At 44.9% G+C, this 16,353-nt stretch overlaps 3 protein-coding genes across 3 annotated transcripts; 1 reads left to right on the top strand and 2 right to left on the bottom strand.

Moving 5' to 3' along the window:
• Positions 1-400: 400 nt before the first annotated feature.
• Positions 401-6,971, bottom strand: osgn1 (oxidative stress induced growth inhibitor 1). Its single transcript, XM_077725958.1, has 7 exons — positions 6,764-6,971; positions 4,220-4,279; positions 3,332-3,660; positions 3,165-3,256; positions 2,502-2,704; positions 2,111-2,433; positions 401-1,838 (listed from the first exon to the last, which is right to left on the bottom strand). Exons 2-7 carry the CDS (start codon positions 4,269-4,271, stop codon positions 1,311-1,313), a joined length of 1,527 nt encoding a protein of 508 aa, XP_077582084.1. The 5' UTR covers positions 4,272-4,279; positions 6,764-6,971; the 3' UTR covers positions 401-1,310.
• Positions 6,972-9,762: 2,791 nt separating this feature from the next.
• Positions 9,763-13,342, bottom strand: ccdc51 (coiled-coil domain containing 51). The gene is made up of 7 exons (XM_077726866.1): positions 12,491-13,342; positions 12,253-12,397; positions 11,882-12,019; positions 11,426-11,797; positions 10,805-11,230; positions 10,145-10,192; positions 9,763-9,890 (listed from the first exon to the last, which is right to left on the bottom strand). The coding sequence occupies exons 1-5, from the start codon at positions 12,568-12,570 to the stop codon at positions 10,808-10,810; spliced, it is 1,158 nt and encodes a 385-aa protein (XP_077582992.1). The 5' UTR covers positions 12,571-13,342; the 3' UTR covers positions 9,763-9,890; positions 10,145-10,192; positions 10,805-10,807.
• On the top strand, positions 13,241-16,301 carry ilrun (inflammation and lipid regulator with UBA-like and NBR1-like domains). Its single transcript, XM_077726867.1, has 5 exons — positions 13,241-13,567; positions 14,516-14,670; positions 14,741-14,938; positions 15,168-15,391; positions 15,569-16,301. Exons 1-5 carry the CDS (start codon positions 13,410-13,412, stop codon positions 15,602-15,604), a joined length of 771 nt encoding a protein of 256 aa, XP_077582993.1. The 5' UTR covers positions 13,241-13,409; the 3' UTR covers positions 15,605-16,301.
• Positions 16,302-16,353: the final 52 nt, after the last annotated feature.

Raw genomic sequence — 16,353 nt, 5'->3', positions numbered from 1 at the left:
GGTAGGCGGTTTGGCGAACTGCAGAGGAACGTGATTAGCGGTCGTGATAACTTTGAATGCTAAAAAAACGAAGCGTTTTGTTTCTACATAAGAGCATAGAACGGCTTTTATATCGTGATTGTATTGCCGTGTTCGAGAAAGGAAAGGAAATGTTTTGCTGAGTCACCACCTGGCAACGAGCTGACTCACTGGCAGACGTCGCCATGGCAACGGGCGTGTATGCGCTTTATCACGGGGAGCTGCCAAACACCGCTTTGGTTTCCACGGAAACAGCAATGATGTGATGTTTTGTGTGTTTTGCTTCAACGGGGGACTATTTTTACACACAGACGGATCACAGAAATGTTTCGGTTATTTTGAACATAAACATTATTGAGAGGGGAGAAATAATAAGTGGGTGAAATGTCCGCATTTGCACTAAAGTGCGTTTAATCGGAACCATTTGATTGGAAACAAACACAGTCATGTACAGTGACAAGAGAAGCGGACAAAAAAATGTAAAGCACCCGAGTCGCTGTCATTCGTTGATTAAAATTGAAAGTGTAGAAAAGTTTCAATGACACACGTTTGGATTATTCTTTGGATGCGGACATTTTGGAGGATTTATCGCCAAGAAAGCGAGTTAAAGTTTGATTCTTTGTAACTGTGATGCGTCATTTGAGGTAAATTCAAACTTTCAAACTTTTTTTGTCCTCTGTTGTAGTTAATAATTTGAGTTTAGTGAGGTTAAATGAGGTCAGTATGTAACCAAAATGGAGACTTTACATTTTTGTTGACCTGAGGTCCATTTTTTCTCCATTGAATGTCATATTGTAGCGTCAGAAAAAAATTAACATTTTGTACACATTGGCGCTTCAAGTAAACTATAAAAAAATTGCATTCCTTTAGAGGGCATTTTGTCAAATGATATACCCTTAAGACACTTAAAAGGGTCAAAACACAGAGTTATTACTAGTCGCGACCTTGGTCTTAAAAGGTAAAAAAAAAAGACAAAAAAAGAGGAAAAAACATAACCAGAAGATTAACCACGCGCTATAAAAAAAACTTTAAAAAGTCCAGATCGAACTGCCATTTTGTTTTGGTCACGTTTCCCAGGCAAAGAAAGGTAAACGCTGGTTAGCCGTTGCTAGCGTAGCAACTTTAGCTGCACTTAAACAATAATGAGTGAAAAAAAGGAGCACCAGATGTCTAAAAAAAAAAAAAAAAAAGTAGTTCTCGGGAGAAATGTTTAAAAGAAGTGTTTTTTTTGGGGAACTTTTCAAGTCCAATTGCACAATTGACGCCCCGCCCCCCCTGAATGGGGGCGGCGGCTACGAGCGCGACACGCCCCGATCCTCAACGGCGAGCCACCTGTCCGTCCATTGGTCCCGGGGGGTCTCCTCGCCGTCCTCCCTCCGCGTCTTGGCGATGTCGCTGGCGATGGCTAGAGCGCCGCCCTTGAGGAAGCGCACAAAGTTCTCCCCGACCAGCGGGCCCATGGCGTACATGCCGGGCCCCTCGGCGCCCAAGACCTGATAGGTGTAGGGGTCCACGTCGAAGGGGTTCCTCCGACAGGTGATGGCCTCGTCCGTGCGGACCCCCAGGTGGCGCCCCCGCTCGGGCAAGTAGGACAAGTTGGGGTGGGCGCCGATCAACACCAGAACTTTGGACACGGGGACCACGGTGCGCCGACCGGCGTCCGACTCCAGCACGCATTTGCGGTCGGGTCGGAAGGAGACCACGTGGTGGCGAGGGAAGCTGAGGTAGCCGGCGTAGGGCGAGGACGAAGACGCAGACGACGACGAGATGTCCAGGGGGGATGTGGCTTGGTGCTGCTGTTGCGTCATCATCTGGTGAACCTGACAAAAAAAAATCAAGAAGATAATGGCAGTTTAGGAAAAGTTCAGGCTGAGGTGAACCGCCAAACCACTAGGTGGCAGCATAGCAAGGTTTTTTTTTTTTTTAATGTTATGATTGAAAAATATATGGAATAGAAATGAATGTTGGTTCCGAGGTCTCAAAATATTTATATTTATCAGAAAACAATATTATATCAAATTTCTCGCAAAATTAATTAATAAAATCCTCAAAAAAACTGTTCATACAGTAATAGAGAGGGAAAAAGTCTGACCTTGTGGTACTCCGGGTAGAGCATCTTGGGCAGCAGATTAAGAACCATGCCCGGGTCGGTCACGTCTCGGCGGAAGGCGTGGTAGACGGGCACGTTGAAGTGGCGCGCCGCCAGCACGGCGTCGGCGGCTGTCAGCCCGGCGCCCACCACCAGCAGCGGCTCCGAGGGCTGCTCCAGCTCGCCGCGGGCAATGGCCGCCTCCAGCTCCCAGAAGGAGTGGCACACGTAGGGCAGCGACTCGCCCTCCACGCCCAATCGCGCCGGCGCGTCGTGGGTGCCCGTGGCCAGGACCACGTTGCGGGCCAGCAGGGAGAAAGGCAGTTCTGGTCGAGGAACGAGGAAGACGTTTTAGGAGGAAAAAAAATGGAATAATTACGGAGGGGTGGCGTACCTTCAGAGTCCTCGACGTCCAGCCGGCGCACCCCGTCCACCCGCCAGCAGCCGCTGCCGGACCCCCGGGAGTCGTCGGGCCGCCAGGCCACCGAGGTGACAGAGGTGCCGTGGGCAAAGTTGCGCTCCAGGGACATTTGCCTCACGTAGTGCTGGTAGTATGAGGCGATTTCGGCCGGCGTGCCGCGGTCGTTGCTCGCGTTTCTGCCAAGGGAACAAAAAACTGGTTTAATACGGATCAGTTCTTGTTCACGGTTGTTTTTTGTGGCATTTCATGTCCTGCTTTTGCTATCGGATTTTGACTTTTGACTCTTGTAAACACGAGGATATTCAAATTTTTATCTGGGTTGCCAGATAAGTGCAGGTGACTTTTGTATTTCATCCGGGTTGCCAGATAAGCGTGGGCGCCTTCTTATATTTCATCCGGGTTGCCAGATAAGTGTGGGTGACCTCTCTAGTCTTTCATCCGGGTTGCCAGATAATTGTAGGTGACTTATTTTGGATTTCATCCAGGTTGCCAGATATGTATGGGTGACTTCTCTAGTATTTCATCCGGGTTGCCAGATGTGGGTGCCTTCTCTTGTCTTTCATATAGGTTGCCAGATATGTGTGGGTGCCTTCCCTTGTCTTTCAAATGGGTTGCCAGATATGCGTGCGTGCGTACCTTCTCTTGTCTTTCATCCAGTCCTTGATTTTGAGTCCCGGAAGCTCCATCCAGTTAGCGAAGCTGAGTGTTAGCATGGACCCCTCCATGGCCTAAAAAAGAAGAAATAACAATATAATACTATTTCTTGAAATGAGTCGAAGCCCCACCCCCTCTTTTCGACATACATGCCAGGCTCCCCCGGGGGGCCCCTTGCCCAACACGAGGTGCCGCACGGCTCGCTCCGGTCGGCGGCGCCACTCCAGCGGGGACTCGCACTCCAGGCCAAAGTCGCAGTCGGGTAGCAGCAGCGAGTCGAAGAGCACGGCCACCGGACTGGCCGAGCGGCCCTGCAGGCCCTCGCACAGGTAGCTCAGGTCGCGATCCAGCAGGGGGAGCTCGGGCTCCTCAGACAGCTTGCTGTTTAGCAGCGGGTCCGGGTGCGATGCCCCGGGCGACAGGTAGGGGGTGTAGCCCGACAGCAGGTACGACAGGCAGATCCCGGACGGCCCGTTGCCTAGGAGACGCCACGCACGCACACAAAGACAACGTTTTGAGTTTCGCGTGACCACCGACTTGGATTTCACAACCATGTCAGATGAAATGCGATTGGTTTGGACATTTTATACCCCCTTAAAAAAATGAATCCCCAAAAAGTTACTGTATTTTTTTCACACTAAAGACAACAAAGTGGAGTAGAAATTGTATTTTTTGGGGGCCATTTTTTATGTCGGTAGAAAGCTACAATGTTACAATGACAAAAAGATTATTTTATAAATTTAAAAGCAATTTCTGGACAAATTTCTATCAAATTTTCTGCTTTAGTTTTGCACCGTGCAAGTTTAACCTAAAAAAATACAAACTTAAGTGGCTTTAAAAAAAAAATAGCCATACCTCTACTTACAAATGCCTCAGGGTACAACCTTTTTAGGTTACGAAATTCAGTCAAATTTACATATAAAGTTCTACTTACGAAACATACGAGTTTTTTTTGCATCGTCACTGTACATTTGCACACGAGGAGGTTGTTCCCGGATCTAAATGTGTGTGTGTGTGTGTGTGTTGTTTTGGCTCACCTATAATCACCACAGGTACAATTTCTCCGAGGACATTGTCGTGAAGCTCCATGACTTTCGCTAATGGAAAAATAGGGGAAAATGCATTGACGTGTGTTTTGTTTTGGGTTCGGTGACACGGGTGTTCATGCAAATGAGGGTGGACACACCCACAAACACACAAAACCACAAACACACACACCTGCACGCAAACACGTTGCATCAACGCATGACTTGTTTGACGGAAACATGACTCAGTAGTTTTTATTTTTGTTTTGAACTGATTTTTTTTATTATCGAGATATTTTTTATTATTAAGATGCATTTTTTTCAGAATAAAAATAGCTCAAATAATCATTTGTCCCAAAAATAGCTCAAATTATCCACATTTGTCCCAAAAATAGTTAAAATTATCAACATTTCTCTTAAAAATATCTAAAATTATCAACATTTCTCCCAAAATAGCTCAAATGTTCAACATTTGTCCCAAAAATAGCTAAAAATATCAACATTCGTCCCCAAAAATAGCTAAAATTGTCAAAACTTATCCCAAAATGAACCTCAAATCTTTAAGTCGCCTGTGCCGCTTCAAATAATTTTGACGTCCCTCGCCGTCAATGGCCAAAACGCTTTAAAAATCCTCTGAGTCACTACAGCACTATCAAATTTTAAAAAAAAATCCTATTATCTCACACACAAGACAAAATTGGAAGGGGGAAAAAATCTGTGTGGTTGCATAAGTACATGGCCCAAAGCCCAGAATGGCGGTCCAGTGGAGGGTTGGCAGCTGTCCAAAATGGAGGCCCACCTGGAAAGCGTTCAAAAAAGCAGGCGGCGTGTCATGGCCTCGCCTTGGAAATGTCTCGGGGCTTGGACAAAAGCCGCTTTTCAAACGCAGAACATTCCCAAACAGATTTGTAGCGAAATGGTGTTGCCTTTGGTAGTTTCTAAACTCCGTTGTCATGGAAACAAACTCGAAAATTTGCCGTTTGTTTTTGTTCATCGGAAATTAGCAACACAGGAAATTGCCGTCACTCCATTTTTTAGTCAAAAAACACATCGCCATGTTTCTACATAGTTTTTAGAGTTTAGAAAAACTAATTTGTCATTTTTCATTGACAACGTTTTGGGAAATGGAATCGAAAGTGGCGGTAATTTAAAACAAATTATGTATTTTTTATAAATTATATATTTTTTAATTACCGTTCTTTTTAAATCGATTTCCTATGCCCACAAGTTAGCACACTTTCCTCCAGGTCCACTTTAAATTTAACATCAAATCTAACAACCACATTAAAAAGAAAATTTTTAATTTTTCGTCTTTTTCTTCAAAAACGACTTCCGGGTTCGGGTGCTAATTACGCTATTGCATTAGCATTTCCTTTCCCCACTGAAGCTTGACGCCGCTAGCAACTTTTATAACAAGCTAACAGCAACTTTTATAACAAGCTAGCAGCAACTTTTATAACAACCTAGTTGTCATGTTAACGTTCCCTTTTGAACTTTGCGTGCCCCATTTCCTCAGGCCGCGGCCGTGTTAAGACTTGCCGAGTAAAACGGCAAGAGTAAATAAGTAGTGGTGAAGTTTAACGAGCTGAAATGGCCGCCCCGTGGTTAACTGGCCGCTTGCCATCCCGACAGAATAGCGGATTAGCATTATCTGCCAACGAGGTCAATAAGCAGCTGCCGGCGGCTCGTCTGTATGCAAACAAACGAGACCCTTGGAAGCGTGTCGGGGAGATTTCTCGGCCGTGACGCCATTTGACCTCGTCAAAAAGAGTGGTCAAGTCAAAGCACTGTTTCAATATTTGTTTAGACTGCTCTACTATTCCACTTTTCCAGTTCTGATAGCCATATTTTAGCCCTCGGCTGAACGTGTGTTGACGTTAACGCCTCATCAGGGATTGTTTTGTCTTTTTACTTGCTTGGGGGAAACTTAGAATGGCTGGTAGTTAACATGACTGACTAAAAATGAAAGGGAATGCTTTGAATAACTAACAAGCACAACAAGTCATTGTCGTCTTGGCCCCGTTGAACACGTTAAACATTATGAAGAGTGAAAGTCCACAACCTTGACATACTTTCAACTCCAATTACTTCTTTCTTTGCAACAGCGCCCATAAAGATGATTTAAAGCCCACGGCGGCTGTCAAAATACATTTTAATAAGCTCATTCCAATCATTTCGAATCCCAAATATACGGAAATGAAACACAATCGGACAGTAGAACGAAATATAAACCTGCTGACTCATACTTATTCAACCGATTTACTGCAATATCATCGGGATACATGTTACATAATCATGCTGACATCATATAACTCGGTAGAAGGTAAAGCGTTCACGTCGGGTAATTATTAAATTATCCCACGTCACATACGGACTGTGTGGTATGAACAACATCGTGAATGTTATTGGTATTTTTTAAACTAAATTTAATGAATTGGAAGACCCCGAGCCCTCACGCATGCGTACATGCAAGCACACGTTCCATTGTGTAGGTTTGTGGCGCATGCGCAATTTGAAAAGCCGAGCCTGCCGAGAAGGGGCGATTTAATCACTTACCGGTTATTTCTGGGTCGCGCAGGTCCTTTCACTTGTTCCGTCCACAAAGAAGCAACCGTTTACGTCCTCTTGCCTTCCCGCTTGGTGTTTGGTGAGCAAGCCTGCTCGTTAGGAGGCTATTTTGGACGTGGACAAGCGGCGCGAAGGTAGCCGCCGGCCGCCGCTCATTCACACATTATATAGCAGAGTGAGCGGTTGTGCTGTCAGCCAATCAGCGGCGAGATGGCAACCGGCACTCCGCCCATCCCACGTTGCCACGGCGAACAAAGATCGTCCATTAGAACAAGATGAGTCACTCGCCCAAGACCAGAAATCCTGACTCAAGTAATAGGGACAACAGTATAATGTTATTAATTACTCAAGTACAAAAAAAAAAAAAAACAATTAAAAAAGTAGTTGGTGAAAGTATTTTAAAAAACTAACTGCCGTTATTTCCCCCCACGGGTCCTCTTAAAAAACTTTTTATTATACTGTGACAAATGACAACCAACCACAGTAAGCCAAAAGTCAATGTCGTAACATATTGCAATTGCATCCTTAAAAAGACATCATCCATAAAAAAAACGATAGTTTATTCCCCCAGGAGCAAAATAGTGAAATACTGATATACATTTTTTGGTAAGATCAGACCGGGGTTAGTTAAACTTAAGTACGCGCACATGTTTGAACTTGTACTAGAAATACATGTACTTGGGTGTGCTTTTAATACAAATACATATATTTTTACTACATATAATTGGAGATGTACTTGTACTTGTAATTTTTATGGTCACTTTGTCAGATTGCAGAAGATAATTTCCTGTTAATCATTGAAAAGGCGGGCCTTCTGTATTCTTCCACTGGAGCAACACACTTAGCATTATGCATTATTTAGCATTAGCATACTTTGCCCGATTATGTAATTGCATTATTAAGATGACAGGAGATAAGGAATCAAATTGGGGACTATATTTTATTCAGGGTGAGACGTAGAAACAACGAAAGAGTGGTTTTAGTTGATAAGAGCTATTTTATGAAAATTCATTCTGTAAATTTTTAACTGGGTGAAAAGTAGGCGATTACATAAATTGCAATGCTTTGGTCCTGCAAAATGTCAAAACGTTGTCACGGTCATTGAGACTTTTTTGATAGGTCACATTTTTCTACATATCCCAAATTTCATGGAGCTGGCTCAAACCGGTTTTGGGGGGCTTGGTTTAAAAAAAAATCATTAAAAAGTTTATCTGAAGGAGCCAAAAATCAAAATGCTGAAGAGAGCGACTTGATTATTTTAAAACAAACTAATTTCTCACTTGTTTGCATTCAATTGTGCAGGAGTGGCCAAAACGTGGCTCCCGAGCCACATGCGGCTCTTCGCTTCTTATCATATTTTGTATCGACTGTGGCCTTTTCCTTCATCTTTAGTTTCTGTCATTTTTTCTCTTAAAAAAAAAAAAACACTAAAAACAAATATTTCAAAAATAATTTGGCAGAGGTTAAGGTTAAATAATAATGATATAAATTAATAATGAATTTCTGTTGTCTGTCTCTTGACTCTCACACTAAAATGTTGTCTCTTTATGTCCTAAGTTTTACAGCCAGCCCTTCAACAAACCTATATTTGGAACGCCAATCAATCTTCTAAACACACTGGCGTCAACAGCGTTGCTAAGGCACCCCGCATTGACGCGCGAACCTTTTCGGGAAACATAAGCTAGAAAAACCTTTGTGTTTGTCTACTTTTCATCGGAACGATCGGTCGCCAACTCCCCAAATATCTTTAACAAACCATCTCCATGAAAAGAAAGTCCAGAGAAGACGACCTGGGGGTGCTTGACCGCAATTTCTCGTTGTTAAGCGCCTCGGCGACTAACTTTTTACCCGTGAGCGCCATTTTTTGATCCCCCAATTCAATTGGATGTAGAAAAGTTAAGTAGGAGACGCCAGCGGGTGAACTCGGCGACCCCCGGGCGCAGAATGGCGTTCCCGACATAATGCCCCCCCCCCAAATTTCTATAGCGACACTTTTTCACAGGCACACGAGGCGTCTAGACACTCACCCCCGCAAACTAATCCCCGGTTGGTTGAACTGGCTGACCTCCGTGGTGGAAACGCGTTTCCTTCCCCTTACATTTTTCCACCGCTATTTTATTCGACGTTTGTGCCATTGACGGCAATCAATGTCCGGTTAACGAAGACCAAACATGGCCGTGATAAACGAAAAAAAAAACGCAATTAGGGTCACCCTTAATTTAAAAATAAATAAATAGACTTTTGTAAGTACTTAGAAAAAAAATCATTTAAAAAAAGTCTCCAAGAAATGAATCTACGATGTAGAGAAACCGCGCTATTTGAGGGATTACTGTACATACATCCGGATCGATTTTTGTATCTAACGTTGTAATATTAGCAATTATTGATCCATTTTGGTTTAGACAACATTTTTTAATGGATTTTTTGCACATTTTTGGCTATAAAATTGTTCAGAAAAGTTTTACTGGCGCTCAAGCACCAGTAGATGGCAGCAAAAATGACATTTAGAATCTAAATGGATGTTTTAAACTTTAAGAGGGGGAAATATATATAACAAGCAATCATTTACTATTTAAAGTTGGATTTTTAAGCATGTTTTTACTTTTTAAACTTATTTTAAGGTTAACACCAAGTTATATCGTACCTAAAAGCCTCAGGATGTTTTCTTGATGATTATTAAAGAATGCAAAACATTGCCATAAATTAATTTTCCTTTCATTTATCGGTTTATTTAAAAAAAATGACTAACCACAAACATAAACTCGATTTTTAACCATTCCCGCATGTCGCCCTGTTCCGATCAAACCATAAAAATTAAAAAAATCAAACTAGATGGAATGCAGATTGTCTAAACAGTGGATTTGGAATAGTGTGGAGGGTCGGCGTCCCGTGATCGATTCCCCCCAAGAAAAATTAACTATGTTAGCGGAAGGAAGCTGTTAAATAATTAGCTCGCTCATAAAAACAAACGGCCTTCAAGACATCGCTTGTTTAAAAGTGTCACGGCTTTTATGTACACACACACACACACACACACACACTGACCGGATTTCATGGTCACGTGATGCTCCTCCCACAAGAAAAATGTGGCTTCTTCTTGACATGATGAGGTTCCCTAAAAAAAGAAAAAAATTAAAATGATGAATTGAGCTTATGAAATATTGTCAGACAGAAATGAAATATTCCCCAATGTCGCAAAGGCTAATCTTCACAGGGATCTTCTTTCCGTGACTTTTTGAGTTTGGAATGAGGAAATGAGGTTTGTGCTAAGAAAAGACAGCTCAGCTGTTGCGGGATTTACGCGGGATGACTGACGCTCATGGAAAATTACAACCATAATTTAAGATTTTTTTTATAAAATGTACTCACCTTTGCTCAAATGTCGTTGCAGCATAAAAAACGTCTTTGTCGTTGAATCTTTGCGGGAGGAGATAAAAGCAAAGGAATGAGAGATTTGATCCACATTTTTGGTTTTATCGTAATCATTTCATGTCGACAAACAATTCCGAAGGAAACAATAGTCATAGACGAGATGCACATTTGATAAAAGATGATCTTTATATCTCTGTAAGATTAGCCACTGAACTTATTCACCGCCATTGACAGTTTTCACCGTCAAATCCATTTCAAATGGGTAGCCTGGCGTACACAAGGACGTCCTGTTGCCAATGACAACCAATTAGATAATACTAAATAATATTTCCTGCACCGTTTTGATCTAAAAAAAAGTGCAATATGACCAAATATTATATACCATAAATGCCCATGTTTAACCAATTGAATAATTATAATCAAACGTCAATCATATTTCTCATAAATTTCTCTGACTTGGACTAATAATAGATTCATTTGTTACGTATTTATGATTTATTTGTCTGTTTAAAGTTATTTAAGCACTGTGGTGAAAGCTTTAAATCTAATTCTACTTGTATAATGACAAAAGCATTGAATTCAATGATACGTGTCTCTGGTGGGCTTTGTCGCCCTCTGCTGGCCACAACCAACCATGCAGCATTCAGTCTTGATTACCTTTTAAGTGGCCCCCCGGAGGAGCGCGTATACGGCCGCCACAGTGAAGGCGGCGGCCGTGTACGAGATGGCGGCGTTGCACAGTGTCCTCCTCGTGTCACCCGATGACGTCATCTGTTGGGGTCCCCGGCGAGCCCCGACTTCCAGGAGTTTCCTCACACGGGAGAGCTCGCCGCGGACTCCGCCCACGTCTCGGCGGAGCTCGGACATCTGGGGCGAAAGCGCGGCGAGGATGGGCTGGGTCTCCAGAGGGGGCGGGGCCTGGGACGCTCCGGACTCGGGCCCACGGGGGACGGCCGTCCTGAGGCCGTGGATGAGCGCCGCCAGTTCTTCTTGTTGCGAGCGATGGTTGCCGGCTTGGACTCGGAGGGCTTCCTGAAGGGTTTCCGGACCTTTCTGGGCCTCCAGCAGAAGACTTTTCAGCTCCTGGAATATCATTTTTGACGCAAAATATTATGATCAGGTAAAAAAATATGACCGATTATTTTTTCAGAAGGTCAATAGTGTAACAATATTTACTGCCGTGCTACTATAGTGGGTTTCAATTACAAGTTACGGCGTGGATTTTCACATTTTTATGAACTTTAAAAAACTGAGCCCGAATGGCGTCCACTCCCTTACCTGCAAGCGCACTCGATTGACATACGTGGACCCCAAGACGCCGATGAGCGCTCCGAGCACGGATCCAACCAGCGACCAGTTCTTGGTGCGCTCGGCCCGCGACCGCTCCTTCTCGTGACTCTCCCGCACGGCGGCCGAGAAGGCGGCGAAGCGCTCGCGCTCGGCCGCCTCGGCCTGGCCGTGAGCCGCCCGCAGGCGCCGTTCCTCCTGCAAAAGTTTATGCTCCAGTGTGGCCAATTCCAGATAATGCGCCTCATCCCGGGACACGCGGTCCAGGCGGGCGCGGGCCTCTTTCACGCGCTTGGCCGTGGCCTCCAGGCCGGCGTGGGCCTCGCGGACGACCCCCCTGGAAACCAGGAACTCGGCCTCGGCCTGGTCGAGACAGAATTGACGGCGTTATGACAAACGTGGAGGGAGCGCCGTCTCTGTTCAAATGATTTACGGGTGTTTACTGACCTCGGTGACTTTAGTCTGAGCGTGGCGCACCTCGATGAGACCCACAAACTCCTCGTACTTCTCCCACCAGCGGTTCATGGTGGCGGCGGCCATTTTGGCTGACTTTTGACTCCATTGTTGTCCTAGTCGACCTGCGTGCTGAACAAAAAAAAAAATAGAATTATCAAAAATAAATGAGTAGCGTATCCCCGTTAAATCCCCCCCCCCCTAAAATGAGCTTGTGACTAACAAAATAAACAAGTTTTACATTGACAAACATTCATTTGGACATGTTACAGGTTATAATGACTACTAAAAGTCAGGAAACCAATCAACAACCATAAAACAGCTTTACATTAAATTACATTTAAATTAACATATGAGTGATGTACCTGTAAGACAGACAGCACTCGTTCCTTCAGAACTTGGGAACCAGCTGGACCCGGACCGCTATAGACCCGGACTACGCGTGTCCGGACCGGTAGGGGTCCAAGAAGGAAGAGACGGGACCAACAACCCGAGCCATGAACCCTGTACCTGGCACAATACCAGATAAAATGACAAAGTCACCTTCCTTCGTAATTGTTATTTGACTAACATCAATTTTTGCATAGTATTAAATGAAATTACCTCATTGAGAATTCCAATAGGGAAGGTGCCAGAAGTCTAATTTGACAGGGATGAATTCGCGTGTTTTGCGGCACTAACATATACGCCGGGAGAGCGTACGTCACATCCGCTAAGGCGGCGGCATGTAATCACGTCACATCCGATTGTGTCTGGACATTCTGCTGCCTTTATTTTGGTTAGTTTAATCTGACATTGTTTTGTTAGGTAGGATTTTCTCAGGAGAAGACATTTCATCCATTAAAATAATAAAAAGGTAATAATAGGCGAAGAACAACGATGCAAAACGACCGAGAAGTGACGACGACTAACACCATTGGTTGACTGCGCTAACCTGGTGTTCTCCATAAAGATTCCCAGTAGAACATCTCATGTCCATAAATTGTTCCGGAGAGTATACAACGTAAACAACGTTTTGTCTAACACAAAGCTTGCTTACATTCAAAAAAGTAAATAATAATAGCGGTATAGTCACCCCTGTTTGCCAAAAAAGTTCTAGCACAGCTTAAGTGACTATCTAAGAAACAAAGTAATTTACGATCACTGTAACGCTATAATATCGAAGCACCAAGAAAAATCATGTCCATATTTTAACTTGTCCTTCGCCAAAAAATAATAATAATAAAAAATAAAACAGTACGGCAATTTATGATAGCGAGCGATGAGCCAATCGGAAGAGGTCTGCAAATAGCAACAGACGACGTCATCAGCAACGACGTGATTGGCGCAGGTGACGCGCTAGCTTGTTGCAACGTCAAACTTCGTCCCCCTTGTCGTGCCATGCGCATTGACGCTTGTTGTTGTGGCGGTTGGGCAGCTTGTTATGGCTAGACGAGGCCTCGGACCCGACTGAGAGAGAGAGAGAGGCTTCCCCCACCCCTTAGCCCGCCCTCCTCCTCCCCTCCTGTCCCTCGCCACCCTCATGGAGGGCACGGACATGGACGTGGACGCGGAGCTCATGCAGAAGTTCAGCTGCATGGGCACCACGGACAAGGACGTCCTCATCACAGAGTTCCAGAGGCTGCTGGGCTTCCAGCTCAACCCGGCCGGCTGCGCCTTCTTCCTGGACATGACCAACTGGTGAGTGCGGGGATGAGGACGATGAGGAGGAGGAGTAGAGCTCCGCGGGTGTCATGTCTCGGCATGTCTTGCTTGTTATGTCACGGGACGGGTGAGTTAGCCGCATCAATTAGCTCGTTAGCTTTGACGTGCTCAGAAAATGGAGGCGAAGCAGCGAGTTGAGTTAGGGAGTTACTTTCGCTTTTATTTCACCGTTCGTCGTCGGAAAGGGCTTCGCGCACGTTCGACGTTCGAATTTGAAAGGGGAAAGCATGCTTATTCGAGCACCGAGGTGCTTTGGAAAGCTTGGCGAGCCTCTGGCTTGAGCTAGCCCGCGCTCGGGCTACCACTCGTTCGACGTTACGTCAGCCACGTAACGTACGCGGTCGTGTGACGTCACGGGTCCGGATGCGTAGGCGGAAATAAACAAGTCTTACACTATTTTGGGAAACAAAATGGACTAAATATCGTTTTGTAATGTGGACTGACAAATAATTTGATTCTTAAAAATGTAATGACACTGCCGTAAGCGAGTATTAGCTGGCTAGCTAATAGTACATTTTCACTTAAGGAATTTAAACAAATTGAAGGTCAATATTGCCGAAATGGGGAATATTATTTATTTTTTTTATATTTTTTGCATCGCTTTGAAACGAGGCCAAGGCTTGGAAATAGTTTGGTCCATTTTTAGAATTTGAATGCCACTGATGTCAATAAATAAGCTAAATAATAGTGTACTGAAACTGTACTTTTTACATACAGACAATGCTTTAAATCTGAATTCATTTAAATCAACGGAAGGCGCCTCTTTTTTTTATGGGCGCCATATTGGGTCAGAAGAAAGTTCATATCACATTTCCACTTCATGAAAAGTATGACGTCATTTTAATACCTGATCGCTCAGGATGCTAGCATGCTTACACCCGATAAACTGAAAATATTTTTTGACTGAACTCACCCCACCACCAGGAACCTCCAGGCGGCCATCGGGGCTTACTACGACTTCGAGAGTCCCAGCGTCAACGCGCCCGCCATGTCCTTCGTGGAAGACGTGACCATCGGAGAGGGCGAATCGGTGCCTCCGGACACGCCCTTCACCAAAACCTGGAGGATACAGAACTCGGGTGTGCATGCCATAACAAACAAAACATTTCCACGGCGCCTCCCTCAACGCACCTTTTTTTTTGGTCGCAGGTGGCGAGTCGTGGCCGGCGGGCGTGTGCCTCAAGTACATCGGCGGCGACCAGTTCGGTCACGTCAACGCGGTGATGGTCAAGTGTCTGGAGCCGCGGCAAGTGGCCGACGTCAGCGTGCAGATGAGGAGCCCCGCCTCCCCCGGCATGTACCAAGGCCAGTGGAGGATGTGCACCGCCGCCGGTTTATTCTATGGAGGTATGACAATATTTTGCACGCCGTTCATTCAAAAAAAGTCATCAAAAAGGCTTCATAATGAAATAAGATCCTAAAGCGACCTTGGCCCCACCCACAACAACAAAAACATCTCCCTAATGAGAACAAGGGGCTGATTTCTGATGTCTGCTAGCATGCTAACCATAGCCACGCTGATCTCTTGTTGCCATGCACATTAAAATTCACCCCCCAAATTTTTTTTGGTGTCCAGACGTGATCTGGGTGATCCTAAGCGTGGAGGTGGGCGGCCTCCTGGGGGTGACGCAACAGCTGTCGTCCTTCGAGACGGAATTCAACACGCAACCCCAACGCGACGTACAGGACGACTTCAACCCCTTCGCCTCGCCCCATAAAAACAAACGAGACGCCGACGAGGCGCCGTCGCCAAACGCCGACGGGCCGGCCGACAATCGGACGCCGGCGACACGTGGGCAGGTACGCCCTTCTGCTAATGCTAATGCTAACTTTCCAAACACAACTATTTGTTTATTAGAAAATAATTAGCATTTAATATGATAGCACATTTTAAGTTAATGTCTGAAAAATATATGAAAATATTATTAATCATAGTGAACGAAAACGTACTTCTTAACTTTATTTATTTTTTTTCAGGGTGTGGAAGGACCTCATCCTTTTGGACAAAGCTAGAGTGCCCCCTATCGCACGGATCCTGAAACGGGCGCTCGGAGGAACTGTTGTTTACCGACGACTCTCCACGACTAAACGCCACGCCACGCCCCCTTGCTCCGCCCCCTCTTTGCACGCGGAAGGCGGCCCAAAAGTCCCGCCCACACCTGCGAACGCTTCTTAAAGATTGAATTTTTTTACGGTTTTATTATGCGTATGATTATTTTTGTTCTTCTCAATTTCGAGCATCCGGGTCACCCGGATAGCCCCGCCCCCCTCCACCAAACCCCCTTCACGGGCACTACGGGAACAACGTGGGCGGGCGACGTTGCTCGTTTTTCAGGGCGAGCTTTCCAACAACGCGGGGGGAGGGATTTAACACAAAAAAACAAAACAAAAAAGGAATGAAAAAAAAAGTTTATTTTGCTTGGTGAGTGCTTGTATTTTTCCACGTTTTAGCTGTGTTTGAGAGTGCGAGCGCGCATGCGTGAATCTGAATCGCTCACAATCATCCGCGTTATTTATTTGTACTTTTTATGGCCAGCAGGTGGTGCTAGAAATCAAAATAACGGACGGACGAATTCAGCACTGAACTTCTGTTACTGCTCTTTGCACAAATATGATTAATTCCTGACGGCTAAAGTTTTTTTTTTTTTTTTATCGTTAACTGCCATGGACGGCGAATGACGTCTGACGTCATCCATAGCAGAAGGGATCTGTTTTTTTTGGGGGGAGGGGGGGGGGGGGACTTTGGTTGTTCACGGCTTCAA

Source organism: Stigmatopora nigra, chromosome 10 (assembly GCF_051989575.1).
Source record: "Stigmatopora nigra isolate UIUO_SnigA chromosome 10, RoL_Snig_1.1, whole genome shotgun sequence".
Lineage (NCBI taxonomy): Eukaryota > Metazoa > Chordata > Actinopteri > Syngnathiformes > Syngnathidae > Stigmatopora > Stigmatopora nigra.
This window is presented reverse-complemented; position numbering and strand designations above follow the sequence as displayed.